This window comes from Oncorhynchus gorbuscha, linkage group LG13 (assembly GCF_021184085.1).
Source record: "Oncorhynchus gorbuscha isolate QuinsamMale2020 ecotype Even-year linkage group LG13, OgorEven_v1.0, whole genome shotgun sequence".
NCBI lineage: Eukaryota > Metazoa > Chordata > Actinopteri > Salmoniformes > Salmonidae > Oncorhynchus > Oncorhynchus gorbuscha.
This window is the reverse complement of record NC_060185.1, coordinates 77,324,578-77,350,864: the sequence shown is the minus strand read 5'-3', so window position 1 is coordinate 77,350,864 and position 26,287 is coordinate 77,324,578. Positions and strand designations below refer to the sequence as shown.

Sequence of the window (26,287 nt, the reverse complement as noted above, 5' to 3'; positions counted from 1 at the left end):
AGGGGCTGGGCTGCTGGTTGCCGGTTGCTGATTACACCACTCTACAAGCAGAAACATGCACAGTAGCTTACAGAAGGAACCAGGAGATACCTTGATTTCAATTGCCTGTTTTTTCAATAAACAAACTGATTGAGAAGGGCCCAGGAGAGAACTTGATTTCGATTGGCTATTTTTTCAAGAAGCAAGCTGATTGAGAAGGGCCCAGGAGAAACCTTGATTTTGATTGGCTTTTTTTTGAGAGGTGAACTGGTTGAGATGAACGCTCACCTTTGCCCTCCTTGCTCTTCTTCTTGAGTGGTAGGTTGGGAGTGGTAATGGGGGAGCAGGGGCGCACCGGCCGAGGCTTGCGCACTAAGACAGGAAAAGGGTAAAGGTCAACACTGTGACACCCAATTAACCACATCCCTGTTATTGACTAAATAAATAAAAATGTCAGCACTGTATGAACAATTTGCTAATATGAATGCTATAAGCTATGGTTAATAAGGCTATAAGCTAAGGTTAATAAGGCTATAAGCTAAGGTTAATAAGGCTATAAGCTATGGTTAATAAGGCTATAAGCTAAGGTTAATAAGGCTACAAACTATGGTTAATAAGGCTATAAGCTATGGTTAATAAGGCTACAAACTATGGTTAATAAGGCTTTAAGCTATGGTTAATAAGGCTATAAGCTAAGGTTAATAAGGCTACAAACTATGGTTAATAAGGCTATAAGCTATGGTTAATAAGGCTACAAACTATGGTTAATAAGGCTATAAGCTATGGTTAATAAGGCTATAAGCTATGGTTAATAAGGCTATAAGCTAAGGTTAATAAGGCTACAAACTATGGTTAATAAGGCTATAAGCTAAGGTTAATAAGGCTATAAGCTAAGGTTAATAAGGCTATAAGCTAAGGTTAATAAGGCTATAAGCTATGGTTAATAAGGCTATAAGCTAAGGTTAATAAGGCTACAAACTATGGTTAATAAGGCTATAAGCTAAGGTTAATAAGGCTACAAACTATGGTTAATAAGGCTATAAGCTATGGTTAATAAGGCTACAAACTATGGTTAATAAGGCTTTAAGCTATGGTTAATAAGGCTATAAGCTAAGGTTAATAAGGCTACAAACTATGGTTAATAAGGCTATAAGCTATGGTTAATAAGGCTACAAACTATGGTTAATAAGGCTTTAAGCTATGGTTAATAAGGCTACAAACTATGGTTAATAAGGCTGTAAGCTATGGTTAATAAGGCTATAAGATATGGTTAATAAGGCTACAAACTATGGTTAATAAGGCTGTAAGCTATGGTTAATAAGGCTATAAGATATGGTTAATAAGGCTATAAGCTAAGGTTAATAAGGCTACAAACTATGGTTAATAAGGCTATAAGCTATGGTTAATAAGGCTATAAGCTAAGGTTAATAAGGCTACAAACTATGGTTAATAAGGCTATAAGCTATGGTTAATAAGGCTATAAGCTATGGTTAATAAGGCTATAAACTGTGGTTAATAAGGCTATAAGCTATGGTTAATAAGGCTATAAACTATGGTTAATAAGGCTATAAACTAAGGTTAATAAGGCTACAAACTATGGTTAATAAGGCTATAAGCTATGGTTAATAAGGCTATAAGCTATGGTTAATAAGGCTATAAACTATGGTTAATAAGGCTATAAGCTATGGTTAATAAGGCTACAAACTATGGTTAATAAAGCTATAAGCTATGGTTAATAAGGCTATAAGCTATGGTTAATAAGGCTATAAACTATGGTTAATAAGGCTATAAGCTATGGTTAATAAGGCTACAAACTAAGGTTAATAAGGCTATAAGCTAAGGTTAATAAGGCTACAAACTATGGTTAATAAGGCTATAAGCTATGGTTAATAAGGCTATAAGCTATGGTTAATAAGGCTATAAACTATGGTTAATAAGGCTATAAGCTATGGTTAATAAGGCTATTAACTATGGTTAATAAGGCTATAAACTAAGGTTAATAAGGCTATAAACTATGGTTAATAAGGCTATAAGCTATGGTTAATAAGGCTATAAGCTAAGGTTAATAAGGCTACAAACTATGGTTAATAAGGCTATAAGCTATGGTTAATAAGGCTATAAGCTATGGTTAATAAGGCTATAAGCTAAGGTTAATAAGGCTACAAACTATGGTTAATAAGGCTATAAGCTAAGGTTAATAAGGCTATAAGCTATGGTTAATAAGGCTATAAGCTATGGTTAATAAGGCTATAAGCTATGGTTAATAAGGCTATACGCTATGGTTAATAAGGCTATAAGCTATGGTTAATAAGGCTATAAGCTATGGTTAATAAGGCTATACGCTATGGTTAATAAGGCTATACGCTATGGTTAATAAGGCTATACGCTATGGTTAATAAGGCTATAAGCTATGGTTAATAAGGCTTTAAGCTATGGTTAATAAGGCTTTAAGCTATGGTTAATAAGGCTTTAAGCTATGGTTAATAAGGCTATAAGCTATGGTTAATAAGGCTGTAAGCTATGGTTAATAAGGCTATAAGATATGGTTAATAAGGCTATACGCTATGGTTAATTAGGCTGTAAACTATGGTTAATAAAGCTATTAAGGCTATAAGCTGTGATTAATAAGGCTATAAGCTATGGTTAATAAGGCTATAAACTATGGTTAATAAGGCCATAAACTATGGTTAATAAGGCTATAGGCAAATATATTTTTCTGTATACTCCTGTGTAACTCTTAAAAGCATATCTCTTTGAAAAATGAGAGTAAGTGGAACATCTTCATATAGAAGATTAAAAACAAGACTAAATCATGTGTTGTAACACTGCTCCCTAGACTCCAGTAGAACCCCTGCAGTACTTTTGGTTTTCCTCTGTGGTTTGGACACGCTCTTCTGAGGGATCTCGTCCATGGAGGATGTTTCATCGTCCAGCGATACATCCATGCAGCCGTTGGGCTCCGGCCGCAGGTGGATGTAGGTGTAGTCAGACTCCAACATGGTCCCGTACGTATGAACTACAACAACAAGAGAAAACAGTAGTACACTCAATATTATGACTCCTAGTTCTGTAATATTATTGTGAGACTGAACTAAAGCAACAGTCAGAGATAATGACAGGAGTTAGTGGAAATACTACAAATGAAACGGCATACAAATTAAACTGCATACCTTCATCAAAAATGTGCAGGTTTTAACAAAGTGATAAATCAAATCAAAATGTAATTATCACCTCCACAGGATAAAACAGGTGTATACGGCAAGGTAAAATGCTTATTTACAAGCTCTTCCTCAACAATGCTGTATTCAATATCAAAGGTAAAGAAATTGAAAATCCAGAATAGAATCTTGAAAAGAGCACGGAATCAATACTAGGTCAGATAAAATAAAACCCACAAGATAAATGCTCTGGGGTAGAAGTTGGATTCAGTTAATACACATGTGGTACCAACATTACAAAAAAATACTCCTTCCCCTAACCTCCTAGAGAGTAGCAACAACAGAACAGAATTCGTACTCATGCGTTTCTCATCCAGAATGTTGTTTGGTGACTCCATGTTAAGAAGGGCTGCCGCAGCCTCATTGGTCTCCATGTTATCCTCTGTACCCGATACAGTCCTTTCTACTGGCCAATCAGACAGGGATTGTCATCAGAACAAGAAACAGACAGCTTTAGAGGCAAACTTGAAAGGATATTACAATAAATAAGGGTGAATTCTAGGTAATTTAGATAGTACCAGGCCCTGTCCGGAATCAACTCCTAGCTCCTACCCCCTAGGCATGCATGCATATCATGCCCTCCTCCCCCTCACCTGAGAGGCCCACGTCTCCGACCATAATGGGCTCCTCCATCACATGTACAGTGTTGTCCACCATAATGCCGTTGGTCACCTCGTCCGACTCCATGCCCGAGTAGACCTGCATGAGGTCAGCAGCGGGCACCTGTTCCACGATGACTGCTGGGAACACGGACGGATCATCCAGCTGGACACACAGAGAGGCCAACAGAAGACAGAGACCACAGTTGTTAGACCACAGACGTTAGACCACAGACGTTAGACCACAGTCGTTAGTCCACAGACGTTAGACCACAAACGTTAGACCACAGACGTTAGACCACAGTCGTTAGTCCACAGACGTTAGACCACAGGCGTTAGACCACAGACGTTAGACCCCAGAATGACATGTCTTTTGCTTGGTTTTTTATCTTATATCCTTTAAGTACTACAACCTTTGTAAAGTTAATGTGGACGTATACACTGTGCTTTTACAGTTGCTCTGGTATATCTCACACATTGGCTTGATCCCCATGCAGCTGAACAAAATGAACTACTAAGAAAGAGAAAGAGAGAGAGACAGTGAGAGGCAGAAAGACAAAGAGAGAGAGAGACAGAGAGAAAAACAGACAGACTGAGACAGACAGACAGACAGACAGACAGACAGACAGACAGACAGACAGACAGACAGACAGACAGACAGACAGACAGACAGACAGACAGACAGACAGACAGACAGACAGACAGACAGAGCGAGAGCTCGACATATCTACATAAACCCATATTTTTCATGTGGCCAACATGGCCTCATCCTAACAAGAATTGAAAAACTGCTGGTAATAAAGCTACATATATATTTTGAAAGAATATCAGAATGCTTTTTCCCTACCAAATCAAATCAAATCAAATCAAATTTTATTTGTCACATACACATGGTTAGCAGATGTTAACAGTGACGAAATGCTTGTGCTTCTAGTTCCGACAATGCAGTGATAACCAACAAGTAATCTAACTAACAATTCCAAAACTACTGTCTTATACACAGTGTAAGGGGATAAGGAACATGTACATAAGGATATATGAATGAGTGATGGTACAGAGCAGCATACAGTAGATGGTATCGAGTACAGTATATACATATGAGATGAGTGTGTAGACAAAGTAAACAAAGTGGCATAGTTAAAGTGGCTAGTGATACATGTGTTACATAAGGATGCAGTCGATGTTGTAGAGTACAGTATATACATATGCATATGAGATGAATAAAAGTAACATTATATAAGGTAGCATTGTTTAAAGTGGCTAGTGATATATTTACATCATTTCCATCAATTCCCATTATTAAAATGGCTGGAGTTGGGTCAGTGTCAGTGTGTTGGCTGCAGCCACTCAATGTTAGTGGTGGCTATTTAACAGTCTGATGGCCTTGAGATAGAAGCTGTTTTTCAGTCTCTCGGTCCCGAACTACTAATTCTACCACATCTCCGGATTCCAACCGCAAGCTCTGAACCATTACACCGAATCATTGCAGCTAGCTATCTGCTATCCGAGTGGCTACTCCTGGCTAATGTCTCTGTCCCGAAACAAGCACCAGTTAGCCTGGAGCTAGCCTCGAGCAAAGCCCGTCTCCCGGCTAGCCAAAGAGGTCCACCAGCCAATTCTTGGGCTACAATACCTCTTTTGTCAATTGGACTGGACCTTTTACTGCCGACACGGAGCCCCACCGATCCATCACGACTGGTCTACCGACGTAACCATCCGAGGTGGATTCAACAGGCTCTTCCATTGCGACGTCGCCTGAGGCTCATCTGCTACCCCCGGCCCGCTAGCGGACTGAATCGCCGTGTCTCCAGCTCACCTAGCATAGTAGCGACTACTGAATTGGCTCCCTGACTCATCTAGTGCTACTCATTGGACCCTATGATCATTCGGCTACACATGCCTCTCCCTAATGTCAATATGCCTTGTCTATTGCTGTTTTGGTTAGTGATTATTGTCTTATTTCCCTATAGAGCCCCCAGCTCTGCTCAATATGCCTTAGCAAGCCCTTTTCTTTCCACACCCCACACATGCGGTGACCTCACCTGGCTTAACTGGTGCCTCTAGAAACAAAACCTCTCTCATCGTCACTCAATGCCTAGGTTTACCTCCACTGTACTCACATCCTACCATGCCCTTGTCTGTACATTATGCCTTGAATCTATTCTTCCGACACCCAGAAATCTGCTCCTTTTAATCTCTGTTCCGAACGCACTATACGACCAGTTCTTATACCCTTTAGCCGTACCCTTATCCTACTCATCCTCTGTTCCTCTGGTGATGTAGAGGTTAACCCAGGCCCTGCAGCCCCCAGCACCAATCCCATTCCCCAGGCACTCTCATTTGTTGACTTCTGTAACCGTAAAACCTTGGTTTCATGCACGTTAACATCAGAAGCCTCCTCCCTAAGTTTGTTTTATTCACTGCTTTAGTTCACAGTGGAGCCCCTAGTCCCACTCCTCATACCCCTGATACCTCCTTTGTCCCTCCTCCAACATATGCGGTGACCTCACCCATTACAACCAGCATGTCCAGAAATAAAACCTCTCTCATCATCACCCAGTGCCTGGGCTTACCTCCACCTTACCCGCACCCCACCACACCCCTGTCTGCGCATTATGCCCTGAATATATTCTACCATGCCCAGAAACCTGCTCCTCTTATTCTCTGCCCCCAACGCTCTAGGCGACCAGTTATGATAGCCTTTAGCCGCACCCTCATACTACTCCTTCTCTGTTCTGCGGGTGATGTGGAGGTAAACCCAGGCCCTGCATGTCCCCAGGCACCCTCATTTGTTGACTTCTGTGATCGAAAAAGCCTTGGTTTCATGCATGTCAACATCAGAAGCCTCCTCCCTAAGTTTGTTTTACTCACTGCTTTAGCACACTCTGCTAACCCTGATGTCCTTGCCGTGTCTGAATCCTGGCTCAGGAAGGCCACCAAAAATTCAGAGATTTCCATACCCAACTATAACATCTTCCGTCAAGATAGAACTGCCAAAGGGGGCGGAGTTGCAGTCTACTGCAGAGATAGCCTGCAAAGTAATGTCATACTTTCCAGGTCCATACCCAAACAGTTCGAACTACTAATTCTGAAAATTACTCTCTCCAGAAATAAGTCTCTCACTGTTGCCGCCTGCTATACCGACCCCCCTCAGCTCCCAGCTGTGCCCTGGACACCATTTGTGAATTGATTGCCCCCCATCTAGCTTCAGAGTTTGTTCTGTTAGGTGACCTAAACTGGGACATGCTTAACACCCCGGATGTCCTACAATTTAAGATAGATGCCCTCAATCTCACACAAATTATCAAGGAACCTACCAGGTACAACCCTAAATCCGTAACCATGGGCACCCCCCTCTTAGATATCACCATGACCAACCTGCCCTCCAAATACACCTCTTTCTTCAAGCAGGATCTCAGTGATCACTGCCTCATTGCCTGCGTGCGTAATGGGTTTGAGGTCAAACGACCATGACCTGGCCCGGGTGTCCTGGAAGGATATTGACCTAAATAATAATATATAATATATGCCATTTAGCAGACGCTTTTATCCAAAGCGACTTACAGTCATGTGTGCATACATTCTACGTATGGGTGGTCCCGGGGATCGAACCCACTACCCTGGCGTTACAAGCGCCATGCTCTACCAACTGAGCTACAGAAGGACCGACCCCCCTCAGCTCCCAGCTGTGACCTCATCCCGTCAGTAGAGGATGCCTGGTTGCTCTTTAAAAGTGCTTAAATAAGCATGCCCCATTCAAAAAATGTAGAACTAAGAACAGATATAGCCCTTGGTTCATCCCAGACTTGACTGCCCTTGACCAGCACAAAAACTTCCTGTGGCTTCTGCATTGGCATCGAATAGCTCCTGCGATATGCAACTTTTCAGGGAAGTTAGGGACCAATATACTCAGTCAGTTAGGAAAGCTAAGGCTAGCTTTTTCAAAAAGAAATTTGCATCCTGTAGCACTAATTCCAAAAAGCACCTCCTCCCAGCTGCCCACTGCACTGAGGCTAGGAAACACTGTCACCGCCGATAAATCTATGATAATCGATCATTTCAATAAGCATTTTTCTATGGCTGGCCATGCTTTCCACCTGGCTACACCTACCATGGCCAACAGCTCAGCACCCCCTGCAGCAACTTGCCCAAGCCCTGCCCTGCTTCACTTTCACCAAAATCCAAAATCTGGATCCCTACAAATCATGCCTACACTGGTCATCCCCAAATCCAACTCCTACTTTGGCCGCCTTTTCTTCCAGTTCTCTGCTGCCAATGACTGGAACGAATTGCAAAAATCACTCAAGCTGGAGTCTCATATCTCCCTCACTGACTTTAAACATCAGCTGTCAGAGCAGCTTACCGATCATTGCATCTGTACACAGCCCATCTGTAAATAGCCCACCCAACTACCTCATCCCCATATTGTTATTTATTTTTTGCTCCTTTGCACCTCAGTATCTCTACTTGCACATTCATCTTCTGCACATCTGTCACTCCAGTGTTTAATTGCTCAATTGTAATTATTTCACCACTATGGCCTATTTATGGCTTTACCTCCCTAATCATACTACATTTGCACACACTGTTTATCCATACTTTCTATTGTGTTATTGACTGTACGTTTGTTTATTCCATGTGTAACTTTAAAAAAAATCTAGGCCAGGTCGCAGTTGTAAATGAGAACTTGTTCTCAACTGGTCTACATGGTTAAATAAAGGTGAAATTAAAAAATATATATAATTCAATAAAATAACACTGTTAACCCATTCACTCCTACAGTATCATACCTCATGAACACTGTCAACCCATTCACTCCTTTCATACCTCCTGAATACTGTCAACCCATTCACTCCTTTCATACCTCATACCTGTGTCTTTTTGCTGGGGATTCCAGACACGCTCCCTCATTTCCAGCACAACATTTCTGAACATGGGAAGAGGAAATTACCAGAGCTCTGGCCAAACTGAGTACACTTGAGCATAAAAAAACATTAAGAACACCTGCTCTTTCCACGACATAGACTGACCAGGTGAATGCTATGATCCCTTATTGATGTAACTTGTTAAATCCACTTCAATCCATGTAGATGAAGGGGAGGAGACAGGTTAAAGAAGGATTTTTAAGCCTTGAGACAATTGAGAAATGGATTGTGCATGTGTGTCATTCAGAGTGTGAATCAACAAGACAAAATATTTAAGTGACTTTGAATGTGCTATGGTACTAGGTGACAGGCGCGCCGGTTTGTGTCAAGGACTGCTGGGTTTTTCATGCTCAACAGTTTCCCGTGTGTATCAAGAATGGTCCAACACCCAAAGGACATCCAGCCAACTTTTTTATTTTATTTAACCTTTATTTAACTTGACAAGTCAGTTAAGAACAAATTCTTATTTTACAATGACGGCCTACCCTGGCCAAACCCTCGCCCAACCCCGACGACACTGGGTCAATTGTGCGCCGCCCTATATGGGTCTCCCGATGACGGCCGGTTGTGATACAGCCCGGGATCAAACCAGGGTCTGTAGTGACGCCTTTAGCACTGAGATGCAACGCCTTAGACCGCTGCGCCATTCGGGAGCCCAATTGTGGGACTCATTGGAGTCAACACGGGCCAGCATCCCTGTGGATAGCTTTCGACACCTTGTAGAGTCCATGCCCCAACAAATTGAGGCTGTTCTGAGGGCAAATGGGGGGGAGCAACTAAATATTAGGGTGGTGTTCTTAATGTTTGGTATGCTCAGTGTGTAAGAAACTGTAGCGTATGGCAACCAAGCCCACCTGGCAACCCTTTGAACACTGACCGCTTCTACCAGTGTTTCTTCTAGCTTATTTTCCAGGCAGGTTGCATGCAAACATCCAGGGTCTATTTAAATACATATCGCCCTATACAATGGTAGGGGAAACACTGTCTACAGTTGGCCTACCCATGTGACATGGCAGTTATCCTGACAGGACATGTGGCAGTTATCCAGACAGGACATGTGGACACAACAAGCTTCTCTCATTTCTCATTGTGTGAGGTCCTTGTGGAGTAAACAAACAGTTTTATTTTCCTTCAGCACACTGTTATTTTGCTGTCTTCAACAGTACCATAACATGAAGCAGTGTGGATGGCACCTCTTTCCGTTGTTTTTTTCCCATTACGTGGGTGGTTCCACGAAATGAGTGTCTTTTGCGTCCCTTTGATATGTTAAGTATAAATTGTGCACAAATTTTGAAAAGCATGTTATATTCAATAATGTGCCCTTCAATACAGACCACATTGAGAATTCAATAAATAAAATAAAAATAAATGTACATGAATAAAGACTTAAGTGCCAAAATGTCCCTCCATGCACTTCTGTGACTTCCAGGAATTTTAACCCACTTAACCCCAGAATGTCTCCACATTTTTATCATCATTGTATAATTTCTAAAGATTATTATTTATTTAATGTGATTAGTGATTCATTTTAAATTTTCTTTTGTCTCTCATTTTAAGGTTAACCTTGCTACATGAACTGAACTCTCATTTTTAATATGATGAAAATATTACCTTTTAAATACTATTTTCAAAATAAATATTGAACATCTAATAGCCAAATCATGGTGTAAAAGCAGGTGAGCTGGTTCTACTCTATTTGTACATTTTCTGGTGTTTTGTGGTGGAAATGTAATTGTTTTATGGTGAAGCTTCAGCTTGCATTCAATTGCCCATCCCTGCTGCACACAACAACCTTCCATTCCCCCTGTCACAAGGTGATTCATGGCTGATTTAAGATGACATCATCAACCCTGTTATTTTATTTGGCACTAAACAGGCACTTACTATGAAATGGGAAAACGTATTTTATTAGGTTGAACATGTGCTCTTTATGACAGAATGTTAAAATTAGATCAAATCAAATGTTTTTTTTCACCAAGTAACAAATCTCAAAAGGCACCGAATTTGTGGCATGGCCCATGCCCTAAAAGCTCCAGTCCCGGCTTGAAAAAAAACATGGAGCAGGCAGGACTCCTAGCTTGCAGGTCTTTTACTTCAGTTTAAGCTATTCTAAATATCAAACAAACAAAAATGCTCTTTATGAAATGGTGCTAAGTATTATAGCCTGATTACACTCATAGCCAGAAGAAACAAATTAATTCAGTGTCAGTTTCTGAAAATAACCAAGAGATGGCAGCAGACTACAGCTCATTGCCTGATTATCATATGATCTATGATGCTTTGACCTGCCCAAACAGTTCATGCAAGTTCTCAATCATTAGAAAACAATTAGTGGCCAAATACTTAGCCATACTGAAAGGCAGTAACAACATTTTGACTTAAACTTCCAAAACGGTATTAATGGAATAGCCTAACAACGTTCAGAGTTGTAGGACTTTACCTTTCCAATCCCTTGAGATAGTCTTTGTTATGTTGTGGAACATTATTATTTTTATTTTTTTTGTAATTCTTGTCCATTTTAGTAATTATATTTCTATGGTCTCTCTCTCTCTCTCTTTCTCTCTCTCCTCTAAAGCACAAGTTTCCATTGTTGTGGTTGAACCCCGGGAACTCCAGGTGTCTAAGCTTTGAGCCTTGAGCCCACGGAGGGACTAGGGAGTCCAAGGCTACATTCACTCAATGCTACACTTTAACCAGATAACTAACAGTACACTAAAAGCACAATGCCACACACACACACAACACACACACATTATGTTGAATCATTAATCCTCTATGGGTCATTACCATACAATTAAACTATGTAAACATAGCTATGAGTTCAGCGACTGGTCTAGTAACTTCACAGACAATATCTGCATTTTCAGAACAGAGTCCATGCTAAATTATTTTCCACTAACGATCAACAGTTGGCCACGAGACCACTTGGGAAGTATAAAATATCAAATCAAATCAAATCAAATTTTATTTGTCACATACACATGGTTAGCAGATGTTAATGCGAGTGTAGCGAAATGCTTGTGCTTCTAGTTCCGACAATGCAGTGATAACCAACAAGTAATCTAACTAACAATTCCAAAACTACTGTCTTATACACAGTGTAAGGGGGTAAGGAACATGTACATAAGGATATATGAATGAGTGATGGTACAGAAGGATGCTGTTGTTGTGTGCGCTTGACTGTAAAAGATGAAATGTCATTGACGTTATGGACTCAGACTATAGTAGCATCTCAGTCAGTAGGGAGTCCCATCTGGGTTCACTGATGTGAGAGAGCACCAGTGAGTCTGCTGAGTTCACTGCAGTGTATTAAACCCCACACTGTCTCCCCTCCATAGCAGGACCAGACCATGACAGACCGAATCCCACACAGAATCTGCTGACAGGGCAGAAGATGTCTGTGTCTGTCTACTGTTGTTGTTTTGACATAATGGGGCTCAGTTGCACCTGGAGGGTTTGTCACAAAGCAGGATCAAATAGTTAGCCAGCGAGATAACTTTTGTGCATACAGTGCATTCGGAATTATTCAGACCCCTTCACTTGTTCCACATTTTATTATGTTACAGCCTTATTCTAAAATAAATTAAATTATTTTCCCCTCATCAATCTACACACAATACCCCATGATGACAAAGCAAAAACATTTTTGCAAATGTATAAAAAAATTACAACTGTAATTACACATTTACATAAGACCCTTTACTCAGTACTTTGTTGTATCACCATTGGCAGCGATTACAGCCTCTAGTCTTCTTGGGTAAGACACTACAAGCTTGGACCACCTGTATTTGGGGAGTTTTTCCCATTCTTCTCTGCAGATCCTCTCAAGCTCTGTCAGGTTGGACAGGGAGCGTCGCTGCACAGCTATTTTCAGGTCTCTCCAGAGATGTTTGATCGGGTTCAAGTCCGGGCTCTGGCTGGGCCATTCAAGGCCATTCAGAGGCTTGTCCCGAAGCCACTCCTGTGTTGTGTTAGCTATGTGCTTAGGGTCATTGTCTTATTTGAAGGTGAACCTTCACCCGTCTGAGATTCTGAGCGCTATGGATCAGATTTTCGTCAAGGATCTCTCTGTACTTTGCTCTGTTCATCTCTCTCTCGATCCTGACAAGTCTCCCAGTCCCTGCCACTGAAAAATATCCCCACAGCATGATGCTGCCACCATGCTTCACTGTAGGGATGGTGCCAGCTTTCCTCCAAACGTGACACTTGACATTCAGGCCAAAGAGTTCAATCTTGGTTTCATCAGACCAGAGAATCTTGTTTCTCATGGTCTGAGAGTCCTTTAGGTGCCTTTTAGCAAACTCCAAGTGGGCCTTTTACTGAGGAGTGGCTTCTGTCTGGCCACTCTACCATAAAGGCCTGATTGGTGGAATGCTGCAGAGATGGTTGTCCTTCTGGAAGGTTCTCACATCTCCACAGAGGAACTCTGGAGCTCTGTCAGAGTGACCATCGGGTTCTTGGTCACCTCCCTGACCAAGGCCATTTTCCCCCAATTGCTCAGTTTGGCCAGGTGGACAGCTCTAGGAAGAGTCTTGGTGGTTCCAAACTTATTCCATTTAGTATTTTATTTGAATCTGGCGCTCTGCATTTTCCCTGGCAATTGGCCAGTTGAGACATTTGCATCGCGCCTACCCCTAAGAGGTTATTAAGAATGATGGAGGCCACCTTCAATGCTACAGAGATGTTTTGGTACCCTTCCCCAGATCTGTGCCTTGACACAATCCTGTCTCGGAGCTCTACAGACAATTCCTTCGACCTCATGGCTTGGTTTGGTTCTGACATGCATTGTCAACTGTGGGACCTTATATAGACAGGTTTGTGCCCTTCCAAATCATTTCCCGTCAATTGAGTTGACCACAGGTGGACTCCAATCAAGTAGTATAAACTAGAGGTCGACCGATTAATCGGAATGGCCGATTTCAAGTTTTCATAACAATCGGAAATCGGTATATTGGGGCGCCCATTTGCCAATTTTTTTTTTCTTTTTACACCTTTATTCAATCTTTATTTAACTAGACAAGTCAGTTAAGAAAACATTCTTATTTTCAATGATGGCCTAGGAACGGTGGGTTAACTGCCTTGTTCAGGGGCAGAAAGACAGATTTTCACCCTGTCAGCTCGGGGGATCAAATCTTGCAAACATACACTTAACTAGTCCAACGCAATAACGACCTACCTCTCTCTTGTTGCACTCCACATGGAGACTGCCTGTTACGCAAATGCAGTAAGCCAAGGTAAGTTGCTAGCTAGTATTAAACTTATCTTATAAAAAACAATCAATCATAATCACTAGTTAACTACACATGGTTGATGATATTACTAGATATTATCTAACGTGTCCTGTGTTGCATATAATCTGACTGAGCATACAAGCATACAAGTATCTAAGTATCTGACTGAGCGGTGGTAGGCAGAAGCAGGCGAGTAAACATCCATTCAAACAGCACTTTTGTGCGTTTTGCCAGCAGCTCTCCCTTGTGCATCAAGCATTGTGCTGTTTATGACTTCAAACCTAACAACTCCCAAGATGAGGCTGGTGTGACCGAAGTGAAATGGCGTTTCAAACTTCACTCACTCTGAGCCTTGGAGTGGTTGTTCCCCTTGCTCTGCATAGGTAACGCTGCTTCGAGGGTGGCTGTTGTCATTGTGTTGCTGGTTCGAGCCCAGGGAGGAGCGAGGAGAGGGACGGAGGCTATACTGTTACACTGGCCATACTAAAGTGCCTATAAGAACATCCAATAGTCAAAGGTTAATGAAATACAAATGGTATAGAGGGAAATAGTCCTATAATAACTACAACCTAAAACTTCTTACCTGGGAATATTGAAGACTCATGTTAAAAGGAACCACCAGCTTTCATATGTTCTCATGTTCTGAGCAAGGAACTGAAACGTTTGCTTTCTTACATAGCACATATTGCACTTTTACGTCTTTTCGCCAACACTTTGTTTTTGCATTATTTAAACCTAATTGAACATGTTTCATTATCTACTTGAGACTAAATTGATTATATTGATTTATTATATTAAGTTAAAATAAGTGTTAATTCAGTATTGTTGTAATGATACAGATTACAAATACATTTTCCTTTTAATCGGCCGATTAATCGGTATCGGCTTTTTTGGTCCTACAATAATCTGTATCAGTGTTGAAAAATCATAATCGGTCGACCTCTAGTATAAACATCTCAAGGATGATCAATGGAAACAAGATGCACTTGATATTCTCAATAACCAATGTCAGCTCCAGTTTTGTAACAAAAGAGCTATATCTGTAGAATGGCTAACTTAGTGAATCTCCGTTGTGATACACCCCACACAGGAAAACATGGCGGCCCAGTAATCAAAACATGGCCGCCCAGTATTAAGAAAAAGAAACGGCCCGGTATCATGAAAACATAGTGGCCCAGTACCATGAAAACGTGGCGACCCAGTACCATGAAAACATGGCCGCCCAGTATCAAGAAAAAGAAATGGCCCAGTACCATGAAAACGTGTTGGCCCAGTACCATGAAAATGTGGCGGCCCAGTACCATGAAAGCGTGGTGACCCAGTACCATGAAGGCGTGGCGGCCCAGTACCATGAAAACGTGGCAGCCCAGTACCATGAAAACATGGCGGCCCAGTACCATGCGTCTGCTAAATGACTTAAATGTAAATGTAAATGTAAATGAAAGCATGGAGGCCCAGTATCATGAAAGCATGGCGGCCCGGTATCACGAAAACATGGTGGACCAGTATCATGTTGAACAGAAGGAGTCAAGAGGCACTCTAAGCTAATTAAAGGTGTAAAACAGAGTATGTAATTTAGAACGAATTACACAAGAGCCATAATGGCTGCCTCTAGGGAAACCAAAGAGATAACAATCACAAGGTGATATTCATCTCCAAGTTCCCAGTTTTGGCTATGAAAGCAAGCCCCTGTGTGTGAGAGGTTCCCCTATAATCAACTCAGTTCTGCTTTACCTGCCTATGACGCCGTTGTTAGCCCCACCTACCTACTTTTAACATCCCCTAATGGGGTTGATAGAGGAAGTGAATGGCAAACATTGCCACACCACAGATAACTGAAATAATTAAAACGGGGTGTGTTTTTGAGAGACTAGACCTTATGGAGTTCTGTACTTGAATGACTGTTCAGTTAAATGCGAGAGTGGATGTAAATAATGTAAGTGTATGACCACAGCAGGCTGCAATAGAACTCTAATAGCAGGCTGCAATAGAACTCTAATAGCAGGCTGCCATATAACTCTAATAGCAGGCTGCAATAGAACTCTAATAGCAGGCTGCAATAGAACTCTAATAGCAGGCTGCAATAGAACTCTAATAGCAGGCTGCCATATAACTCTAATAGCAGGCTGCCATAGAACTCTACTAGCAGGCTGCCATATAACTCTCATAGCAGGCTGCAATAGAACTCTAATAGCAGGCTGCAATAGAACTCTAATAGCAGGCTGCCATATAACTCTAATAGCAGGCTGCAATAGAACTCTAATAGCAGGCTGCCATATAACTCTAATAGCAGGCTGCAATAGAACTCTAATAGCAGGCTGCAATAGAACTCTAATAGCAGGCTGCCATATAACTCTAATAGCAGGCTGCCATATAACTCTAATAGCAGGCTGCAATAGAACTCTAATAGCAGGCTGCAATAGAACTCTAATAGCAGGCTGCCATAGAACTCTAATAGCAGGCTGCCATAGAACTCTAATAGCAGGCTGCCATAGAACTCTACTAGCAGGCTGCCATATAGCAGGCTCTCATAGCAGGCTGCAATAGAACTCTAATAGCAGGCTGCAATAGAACTCTAATAGCAGGCTGCCATATAACTCTAATAGCAGGCTGCAATAGAACTCTAATAGCAGGCTGCCATATAACTCTAATAGCAGGCTGCAATAGAACTCTAATAGCAGGCTGCAATAGAACTCTAATAGCAGGCTGCAATAGAACTCTAATAGCAGGCTGCCATATAACTTTAATAGCAGGCTGCAATAGAACTCTAATAGCAGGCTGCCATATAACTCTAATAGCAGGCTGCAATAGAACTCTAATAGCAGGCTGCAATAGAACTCTAATAGCAGGCTGCAATAGAACTCTACTAGCAGGCTGCCATATAACTCTCATAGCAGGCTGCAATAGAACTCTAATAGCAGGCTGCAATAGAACTCTAATAGCAGGCTGCCATATAACTCTAATAGCAGGCTGCAATAGAACTCTAATAGCAGGCTGCAATAGAACTCTAATAGCAGGCTACAATAGAACTCTAATAGCAGGCTGCCACATAACTGTAATAGCAGGCTGCCATAGAACTCTACTAGCAGGCTGCCATATAACTCTCATAGCAGGCTGCAATAGAACTCTAATAGCAGGCTGCAATAGAACTCTAATAGCAGGCTGCCATATAACTCTAATAGCAGGCTGCAATAGAACTCTAATAGCAGGCTGCCATAGAACTCTAATAGCAGCTTTCAGACACTAAACTGAGCTAAACATCATTATGAAATCATTACACCATGGCTCTGATTCAGGGAGCTACTTATTGACTGTAAAATACAATATATGAAGACTAGTCATTACTGTCCAGCAAACTAGGCTGGCTGTGGCTTTCTCCGATTCCAACAGCCCCCATATGGAAAGATAAATCCTTCAGACTAGCTAGCTCCGGCAAAAACAAAATGGACAACTTCATTAGTGTTAGCACTAAATATATATAAGTTAAGTTTAAGAGCTTTTTTCAAGCTACCAGGTGGACATGCGATGTAATCTTCTGAGCAAGGAGAAACCCTAGAGGAGGCCTGTTTTATTTCCACACAACAGGTATGTCTGGTTAGGCATGAACCAGGACATTCAGGCAAGAGTATCCAGCGACAACTCATCCATCCACATCTACACAAATACAAAACGCAGAGACACACACACACACACGGCGCAAACATCGGGCACACACACACACACAAACTTGTTCCACAGAATTCAGACAAAGGTGTGGAGGTAAGATAAACACACCTGGGCACTGAAGTGCACTTACACATACAAACCATACATTTTGTGCTGTAAATTGACTGGGTCCTGGCAAAGACCCACCCTCTCCTCCCACGCACACTAAAAGAGTCACAACTCCAGGTCTCTCACACTTTCCGACTCTGTCCTCCCAACAGCCTACACTCCATATCCCAGCCCTCTCCTTGCCATCCCTTCATACTCCACTCCTTCTCTCCATCTCTCCATACCAAGTGAACATATGGAATTATTTCAAGATGATCATACCATGGATCATATAGCTATTTGATTTTAAAATGTTGTACCCCTTTACATTTACAATTATTTGAAAAAATATTGAATTTGGCCTTTACTTCTATAGCCCATAGAAATGCACTGAATAACACATTCATAAATGTAAAAAACAAAAGACAGTCCAAAAACAAATCAAAAGGAATAAGGTTTTGAAGTATCTGTCCGATATCTAGTAGACATAAGAAACCTCAGGAAATATTTTTGTTTTTTGGACACTTATTTAACACCTGATTTTTGTTGGCAGAAAACTACCTCCATATTTCCATTCATTTGTATGGGTCGCCTTCAGACGAGTTCCGTGACACTTGTGGTAAAAAAAGAGAGAGAGTGAGAGTCTATCCTATCCATAGAGTGGTCATAATAGAGCCGTTTTCATGAGAAGACCGATTTTCGGAGATATCTCATGCTCTGAAAAACACTGCTGTAGCTCGGCCACTTTCCACCCCGGACGCGGAAGGCCGATTGAGATGCAGCCCCTGCTCTAGCTTAAACTGACAGATTTTGATGGGGATTTTTGTATTATGTTACTTAGAGTGACATGCAGGAAACCTTAATGGTGAATCAGGCACATCCGATGTGATATTACAATATTTTCCCCCTCAGACATTATTGCACTAGTGTTAGAAGAGCACAATATGTAGTGCAAGTTTTTTTTTACCATGTTGCGCGATGCACCTCAGCTCAGCAGCAACAACTATAACAATGGTGGTGAGGTGGCCAGTGGTGCTGTTTCCCCCTACTGCAAATTCCATCTTGAACTTTTCTATATTGGTGGTAGTGGTACATCATGATAACACTACTGATATCGACTACTGCTAAACTCCAATGTAATGACAGGTACCTGGTTTATCTCATCCATCCCATTGCTAGCGAACTCAAACACCAACTCGTTGGGCTGCACCGAGGTCGCCATAGTGATGGAGGTCCGAAGGTAGGACGCAGACGGACAGACGGGGAGGGTGATTTCCTACCCCTCTAGGGAGTGTCCAATCACAAGGAAACCACCAGATTGAACCAAAGGTTGAAAGGTCAGTGATACTGAGGGTCAAAACAAAATGGCTTCACTTCTTGAGAATATCCAGTGGCCTCCTCACTCCTGTTTATTTTCTCTGTGGTCCCTGTTAAGGTGTGGTGCAAAGTGAGACTGAGAGACCCAGGAATCAGAGAAGAGCCGCACAGATGGATGGAGGCAGCCTCTTCCTGGGGCCTGCTGCGTCTGGAGCATCTACACCTGCCTGAGAGAGAGGAGAGAGAGGAACATGTCAGTAAACAGTCATTAGGAGCCAAGTGTGTGTGTGTGTGTGTGTGTGTGTGTGTGTGTGTGTGTGTGTGTGTGTGTGTGTGTGTGTGTGTGTGTGTGTGTGTGTGTGTGTGTGTGTGTGTGTGTGTGTGTGTGTGTGTGTGTGTGTGTGTGTGTGTGTGTGTGTGTGTGTGTGTGTGTGTGTGTGTGTGTGTGTGTAAGACCAGCTGTGACTGACTGGGGTTCAAAGTCGAATCTGGGTCTCCTGTACACCACAAGACTGTGTCCGCAATGTTACTCATCACGCGAGCAAGATTCTCTAAACCACCTATGACAAAACAAAGTATTTCAAATGTGTGAGAGGGTTTAACAACCCAACTCATAGAGTGAGGCTCGCAGCCCACGTATCGTCTGTGTGTTTATGTGTCTGAAACCAAAAAGTAAGAAAAATATCCCAGCCAGCACAGTACTGTTTGGGTCAGCACCAAAGTGTGAAAAGGATCTAGGAGACAGCCATGGGCCTGACTCTCTGCTTGCTCCCATGACAACACTGCTGGTTCCAGTGGATAATTCAAATCCTTGGTTCCTTGTTGGCTCAGAGGGCCCCAACCGCCTGCCTGCTTGGCTCAGAGGGCCCCAACCGCCAGCCTGCTTGGCTCAAAGGGCCCCAACCGCCTGCCTGCTTAACAGGTCCTCTCACAGTCTTCCAAAGTACAATCAAGAGTAGCACTGAGCAGACTGAAGAATGCACCACGCTTTCCAATACATACATCACCCGGCTTCACATTGTCACTCTTGCACTCCCTTGAAACTGTGTGTGATTATAGCTGCCTGTCTCCTTGATGAGTACCTATATTAATGTTAAATGTGTGTGATTATATCTGCCTGTCTCCTATAGGTTATACCAGTGCGATGTTCAACATTATGTAAAGTGTCAGATCATAACTACCATCCAGCACCGTTGTGTCCTTGAGCAAGGCACTTAACCCCTAAATAATAACCTCTAAATAACAATCCCTACATAACAACCCCTACATAACAATCCCTACATAATAACCCCTAGAGAATAACCCCTAGAGAACAACCCCTACATAATAACCACTATATAATTCCAGCCAGGGGCGTTGCACTGCATTAGACCCTGTGCTTTTCCCAAAATGTGTTGAGTGTGTTTCTGCTGTCTGGAAAAACAATTTCCTTTGCACAATGACAAACATATTACTGTTCAATTCTACAACCATTTCATATACTTAGATCAGGTTACAGAATCTCATGATGGATAACAAACATGATTTCAGGAATCATGACAGAAGCTAATGTTTTTACATAAACTCAGAAGTGCTTCCCCTAGCTTGTCAGTGTTGCTCCACTTTAAAAAGCACATGGTTCCCTTTACTCCATCAAAGACCAGTAGCTGTGAATAGACTAGGCCCCCTAGTAAGGAACGGGGGTAGCACACTCCTCAACCCCCCAAGGATGTGAGCTCACCCGTGGTCATGAGGGCCAGTATAAATGAGGGGGGCTGTGGAACCATGGGTTTGGTGGAACAGAATACAGCCTCTGGAAAAAGAACACAGTCTTCCTGATGATCTCTGTCCAAGCCCCCTTCAGGAGAGAGGGAGTGATGGGTGGATCATGGGATGGGGGGAGGGCGGGTCGTAGTGAAAGCGTAGCCCACACCCCACAGGCTGGTCTCAAGGGCAATGGAGGGTAAAGGAGGGGCCGGTGGTCTGCTTTAAGATTAGGGGGGGCTGGCAACAGCAGAGAGTAGAGAGAGATTCATTGAATTGAAAGAGTCAGGATGGCAGCAGTACTTAGAAAGCCCTCCCTTTCTTTCTCTACTGTTGCAGGGTGGGGCCTGTTTGCCTTGAAATGTCTGACCAAGTGCATTCCTGGTCCAATTGTGTCTCTGAGAGGGTGGTGAAAAGGGGGAGGGGGGGGGGGGGTGAGAGAGGGAAGATGTGTGGGGTTCAAATTAGGAGAGGAGAGGAATACTGTAGCATTTCTTAATATTATTCAGTTCCTTTGGCTTTGATGCCTCATGACTGGATGCTCTAAGAGACTCTGGGTTGAGGTCAGTGATAAAGTAGTCTACAGTACTACTGCCAAGAGATGAGCTATATGTGTACCTACCATAGGAGTGCCCTCATGAAAGCCTACCAAATTGACTATGTACAGTGCCTGCTGCGATTACAGCTGTAAGTCGCTTGAGGTATGTAGTTTTTCGAGAGGCCCCCTTGAACTTTGTCCCTGCTGAAGAAAAGCAGGCCCAAACCATGAGCTGCCCCAATGTTTGACAGTGGGATGATGTGTTCAGGGGTGATGTGCCAAACATAACGTTTTGCATTGTTGCCAAAAGTTTAATTTTTTGACCAGAGACATAAGAAACGGCTTTCTTCTTGCCACTCTTTGCCACATTTCAGGCTTCAAACATAATGATATAAAACTGTATTTTTTGTGAAGAATCAACAACAAGAATGGGACACAATCATGAAGTGGACCACCATGTTTGACATTTATTGGATATTTCAAATTTTTTTAACAAATCAAAAACTGAAAAATCTTTAAGAAACGGCTTTCTTCTTGCCACTCTTCCATAAAGGCCAGATCTGTGCAATAAAATTATTCAGCTTAAAGTTCCTCAGAGTGATCATGGGCCTCTTGGCTGCATCTCTGATCAGTCTTCTCCTTGTATGAGCTGAAAGTTTAGAGGGATGGCCACTGTAGTGGTCATACTCCTTCCCCAGTGTTCAGTTCCCAAATTTGTGATTAAAAGTCCTTGTTCTTTGTTTCTTCCCAGATTCTCATCATTAGTCATAACATAAAGCTCAGATGGAGAGAGAGAAAGGGGCTGAATAATTTTGCACGCCCAATTTTTCAGGGGAGAAATATCCAATAAATGGAAAGGAATAATGGGACAAGGGGTGAGGGGACCCAGTGTTCGTTTCCCAAATTTGTGATTAAAAGTAGCTTGTTTCTTCCCAGTCTACCCCTCCTACTTGGGGAATGGACCTCCTGGTGTGGGTAAATGGGGTGGTGCTTCCATTCCACCACATTAACCCCTCTCAGTGGGCACAGTGACAACTCTGACAGCTCGGTCTGCTAGGTGACTCTGCGCAAAAAGCAGTGAGACAGGATAGGGACCACACACGGAGCAGACAGCACACATAAACCTGGACTAGGCAGAATCTCCTCTCTCTGCTTCTCTGGGAACAATGTAAACATCTACAGGTCAGGTTCACATGGGAGCCCAGTGAAGAACGTAGGCATCTACAGGTCAGGTTCATATGGGAGCCCAGCTCCTGGCTGCATAGAGATAAAGTATATTTATTTTAGGCACATTTCATTCTATGCAGGATACAGTCTATGACATCATTGGTACTGCCCAACTCCAATGCTCCCTTCTAGACTTAAAGGGACAGTTCACTTCAAAGTCAAAATCAATCGCTTAAAATGTAAATCAAATCAAATGTTATTTATCACATGTGCCGAATACAACAGGTGTGGACCTTACTGTGAAATGCTTACTTACAACCCTTAACCAACAATGCAGTTCAAGAAATAGAGTTAAGAAAATATTTATTAAATAAACTATAGTAAAAAAAAAAAACATTACATAACAATAACAATAACATTGACTCGGTATCGAGTCAATGTGTGGGGGTACAGGTTAGCCGAGGTAATTTGTAAAGGGACTATGCATAGATTATAAACAGTGAGTAGCAGCATTATAAATACAGAGGGGGGGGTTCAATGTAAATAGTCTGGGTTAGAGGTCGACCGATTATGATTTTTCAACACCGATACCGATTATTGGTATTAAATCGGCCGATTTTTATATACATACATTTGTAATAATGACAATTACAACAATACTGAATGAACACTTATTTTAACTTAATATAATACAGAAATACAATCAATTTAGTCTCAGATAAATTAAACATGTTGGTTTAAATAATGCAAAAACACAGTGTTGGAGAAGTAGGTAAAAGTGCAATATGTGCCATAAAAAAGCTAACATTTAAAATTCCTTGCTCAGAACATATGAAAGCTGGTGGCTCCTTTTAACATGAGTCTTCAATATTCCCAGGTAAGAAGTTTTAGGTTGTAGTTATTATAGGAATTTATAGGATTATGTCTCTCCATACCATTTGTATTTCATAAATCTTTGACTATTGGATGTTGTTATAGGCACTATAGTATTGCCAGCCTAATCTCGGGAGTTGATAGGCTTGACGTTATAAACAGCGCTGTGCTTCAAGCATTGCGAAAGAGCTGCTGGCAAACGTAGGAAAGTGCTGTTTGAATGAATGCTTACGAGCCTACTGCTGCCTACCACCGCTCAGTCAGACTGCTCTATCAAATCATAGATGTCACGTTCTGACCTTAGTTCTTTTGTTATGTCTTTGTTTAGTATGGTCAGGGCGTGACAGGGTTGTCTATGTTCTTTTTTCTATGATTTGGGATTTCTGTGTTTGGCCTGGTATGGTTCTCAATTAGAGGTAGCTATCAATCGTTGTCCCTGATTGAGAACCATACTTAGGTAGCCGGGTTTCACTTTTGAGTTGTGGGTGATTGTTTTCTGTTTGTGTCTGTTGCACCTGACGGAGCTGTTTCGTTTGTTCTCTTTTGTTACTTTGTATTTAGTGTTCAGTTCAGTTTATTAAAAGGATGAACACTTACCAGTGGGTTAGAGAGTTGGACTAGTAACCAAAAGGTTGCAAGTTCAAATCCCCGAGCTGACAAGGTACAAATCTGTCGTTCTGCCCCTGAACAGGCAGTTAACCCACTGTTCCTAGGCCGTCATTGAAAATAAGAATTTGTCCTTAACTGACTTGCCTAGTTAAATAAAGGTTAAAAAAATACATAAAAATAAAACACTGAATGCAAGAGAAGTGACACAATTTCCCTAGTTAATATTGCCTGCTAACATGAATTTCTCTTAACTAAATATGCAGGTTTAAAAAAATAGACTTGTTGAATAGATTTTATGAAAGGCATTGATTTTATGGTTAGGTACAATGGTGCAACTATTGTGCTTTTTTCACGAATGCGTTCTTGTTAAATCATTACACGTTTGGCGAAGTAGGCTGTGATTCGATGATAAATTAGCAGGCACCGCATTGATTAAGCTAGTTAAACGAGTAATATCATCAACCATGTGTAGTTAACTAGTGATTATGTGAAGATTGATTGTTTTTTTATAAGATACATTAATGCTAGCTAGCAACATATCTTGGCTCCTTGCTGCACTCGAGTAACAGGTGGTCAGCCTGCCACGCAGTCTCCTCGTGGATTGCAATGTAATCGGGGTCTGATTACCGATTGTTATGAAAAATTTTAATCATCCATAATTAATCGGTTGACCTCTAGTCTGGGTGGCAATCTGATTAATTGTTAGGCAGTCTTATGGCTTGGGGGTAGAAGCTGTTAAGGAGACCTAGACTTGGCGCTCCGGTACCACTGCCGTGCGGTAGCAGAGAGAACAGTCTATGACTTGGGTGACAGGAGTGTATGAAATGTATGAGTGTTTTGTGAATACGGGCCTTGAGAAATTTAGATTTTTAAATTAACTGTCCCTTTTAGAGTGACCAGAATATGATATGACCCCTACAATCCTGTCTCACTTCTCTGTTCAATTTCCCTTTTCTCCTATTCAGCATGCCATCCACCATGACTGTCTGTTAGAATTTGAAAGTGCCATGAATCAACCAAACTATTATGTTATCTTAGTCCGAGAGTTTAGAGATAAGCTTGTGACTGAATGAATCATTCGCACCGTCCAATCACAAGTGGGTTATCTGATGATAGCCAAAAGCCTGTTATCAGATCAATAGAAATAGCAAGGTGGAAGGGCCTGGCTTTTCTATATGATGGGTTAAATGTGAACAATGTCTGTGTGTGAGAGTGTGTGTGAGAGTGTGTGTGCGCACATGCATGTACTCTATATCCCTCCTGTTACTGAATCATTGATTTGGGTGGCCCAGTGCTGAGGGCAGACAGAGATACTACAGTCAGTCATTAGAGAGACCTGCACAGTATCCCAGAGCACATGACAACAGCAGCCTTGTCTGCACAGGCAGAGGGAGGCTGAGATCATTCTCAGCCAGAGGAGAGGAGAAACAAGCAAAGCAAAACAGAAGGGAGGAATGCTCTCTTGCTCTGTTAAAGTGTTCCTCAATTTCACAAGCCTCCAAAGAGCAAATAACGCAGTGTGACTTTAGGCTGGGTGGGGCCACTCTAGACCAGCCTCAGACTGCAGGAGTTAGTAGAAGTAATTACCACTCCACTGTGGCTCACGTCACGTGACTGACGGTTGACTTGCTCCACACTCTCCCTCCCTCAAACATGGCTATCTGTTGTAGCGTGTCCTCAGCTCTATGTGCTGTAGGAGGAGGAGGAGCTAGCTGAGAACAGACAGCAGAAGACTGCTCTCCCTCTCCCAAAGTAACTAGCAGTCGCAATAACAACCAATTAGAGGCCTGGGGTCTGTTCAAAAGCGAGCGATGTTACAGAGCGTTGTATTGTGTAGAACAGATATGACTGTCTGTTATGTGGAATAGAGATTACCAACTGGGCAACAAACAGTGGATATGACTGTCTGTTATGTGGAATAGAGATTACCCACTGGGCAAAAAACAGTGGATATGACTGTCTGTTATGTGGAATAGAGATTACCCACTGGGCAAAAAAACAGTGGATATGACTGTCTGTTATGTGGAATAGAGATTACCCACTGGGCAAAAAAACAGTGGATATGACTGTCTGTTATGTGGAATAGAGATTACCCACTGGGCAAAAAACAGTGGATATGACTGTCTGTTATGTGGAATAGAGATTACCCACTGGGCAAAAAACAGTTGATATGACTGTCTGTTATGTGGAATAGAGATTACCCACTGGGCAAAAAAACAGTGGATATGACAGTCTGTTATGTGGAATAGAGATTACCCACTGGGCAAAAAAACAGTTGATATGACTGTCTGTTATGTGGAATAGAGATTACCCACTGGGCAAAAAACAGTTGATA

The 26,287-nt window shown here is 42.0% G+C and overlaps 1 protein-coding gene across 9 annotated transcripts in view; it reads right to left on the bottom strand.

Annotated features, from left to right (window-relative positions):
• LOC123993549 (ETS-related transcription factor Elf-1-like) overlaps positions 1 to 26,287 on the bottom strand; it is an 86,317-nt gene that overhangs the window by 8,328 nt on the left and 51,702 nt on the right. For 5 of the 9 annotated variants that reach the window (XM_046295820.1, XM_046295819.1, XM_046295817.1 and 2 more), the window contains 5 exons: positions 18,856 to 19,249; positions 3,791 to 3,980; positions 3,496 to 3,603; positions 2,840 to 2,995; positions 268 to 351 (listed from right to left, as the gene is read on the bottom strand). In XM_046295820.1, coding sequence (XP_046151776.1) covers positions 268 to 351; positions 2,840 to 2,995; positions 3,496 to 3,603; positions 3,791 to 3,980; positions 18,856 to 18,927 — 610 coding nt within the window. In that variant the 5' untranslated portion in view covers positions 18,928 to 19,249. The remainder of the gene's footprint in view (positions 1 to 267; positions 352 to 2,839; positions 2,996 to 3,495; positions 3,604 to 3,790; positions 3,981 to 18,855; positions 19,250 to 26,287) is intronic. The other 4 variants (XM_046295823.1, XM_046295824.1, XM_046295825.1 and 1 more) reach the window with 4 other exon arrangements.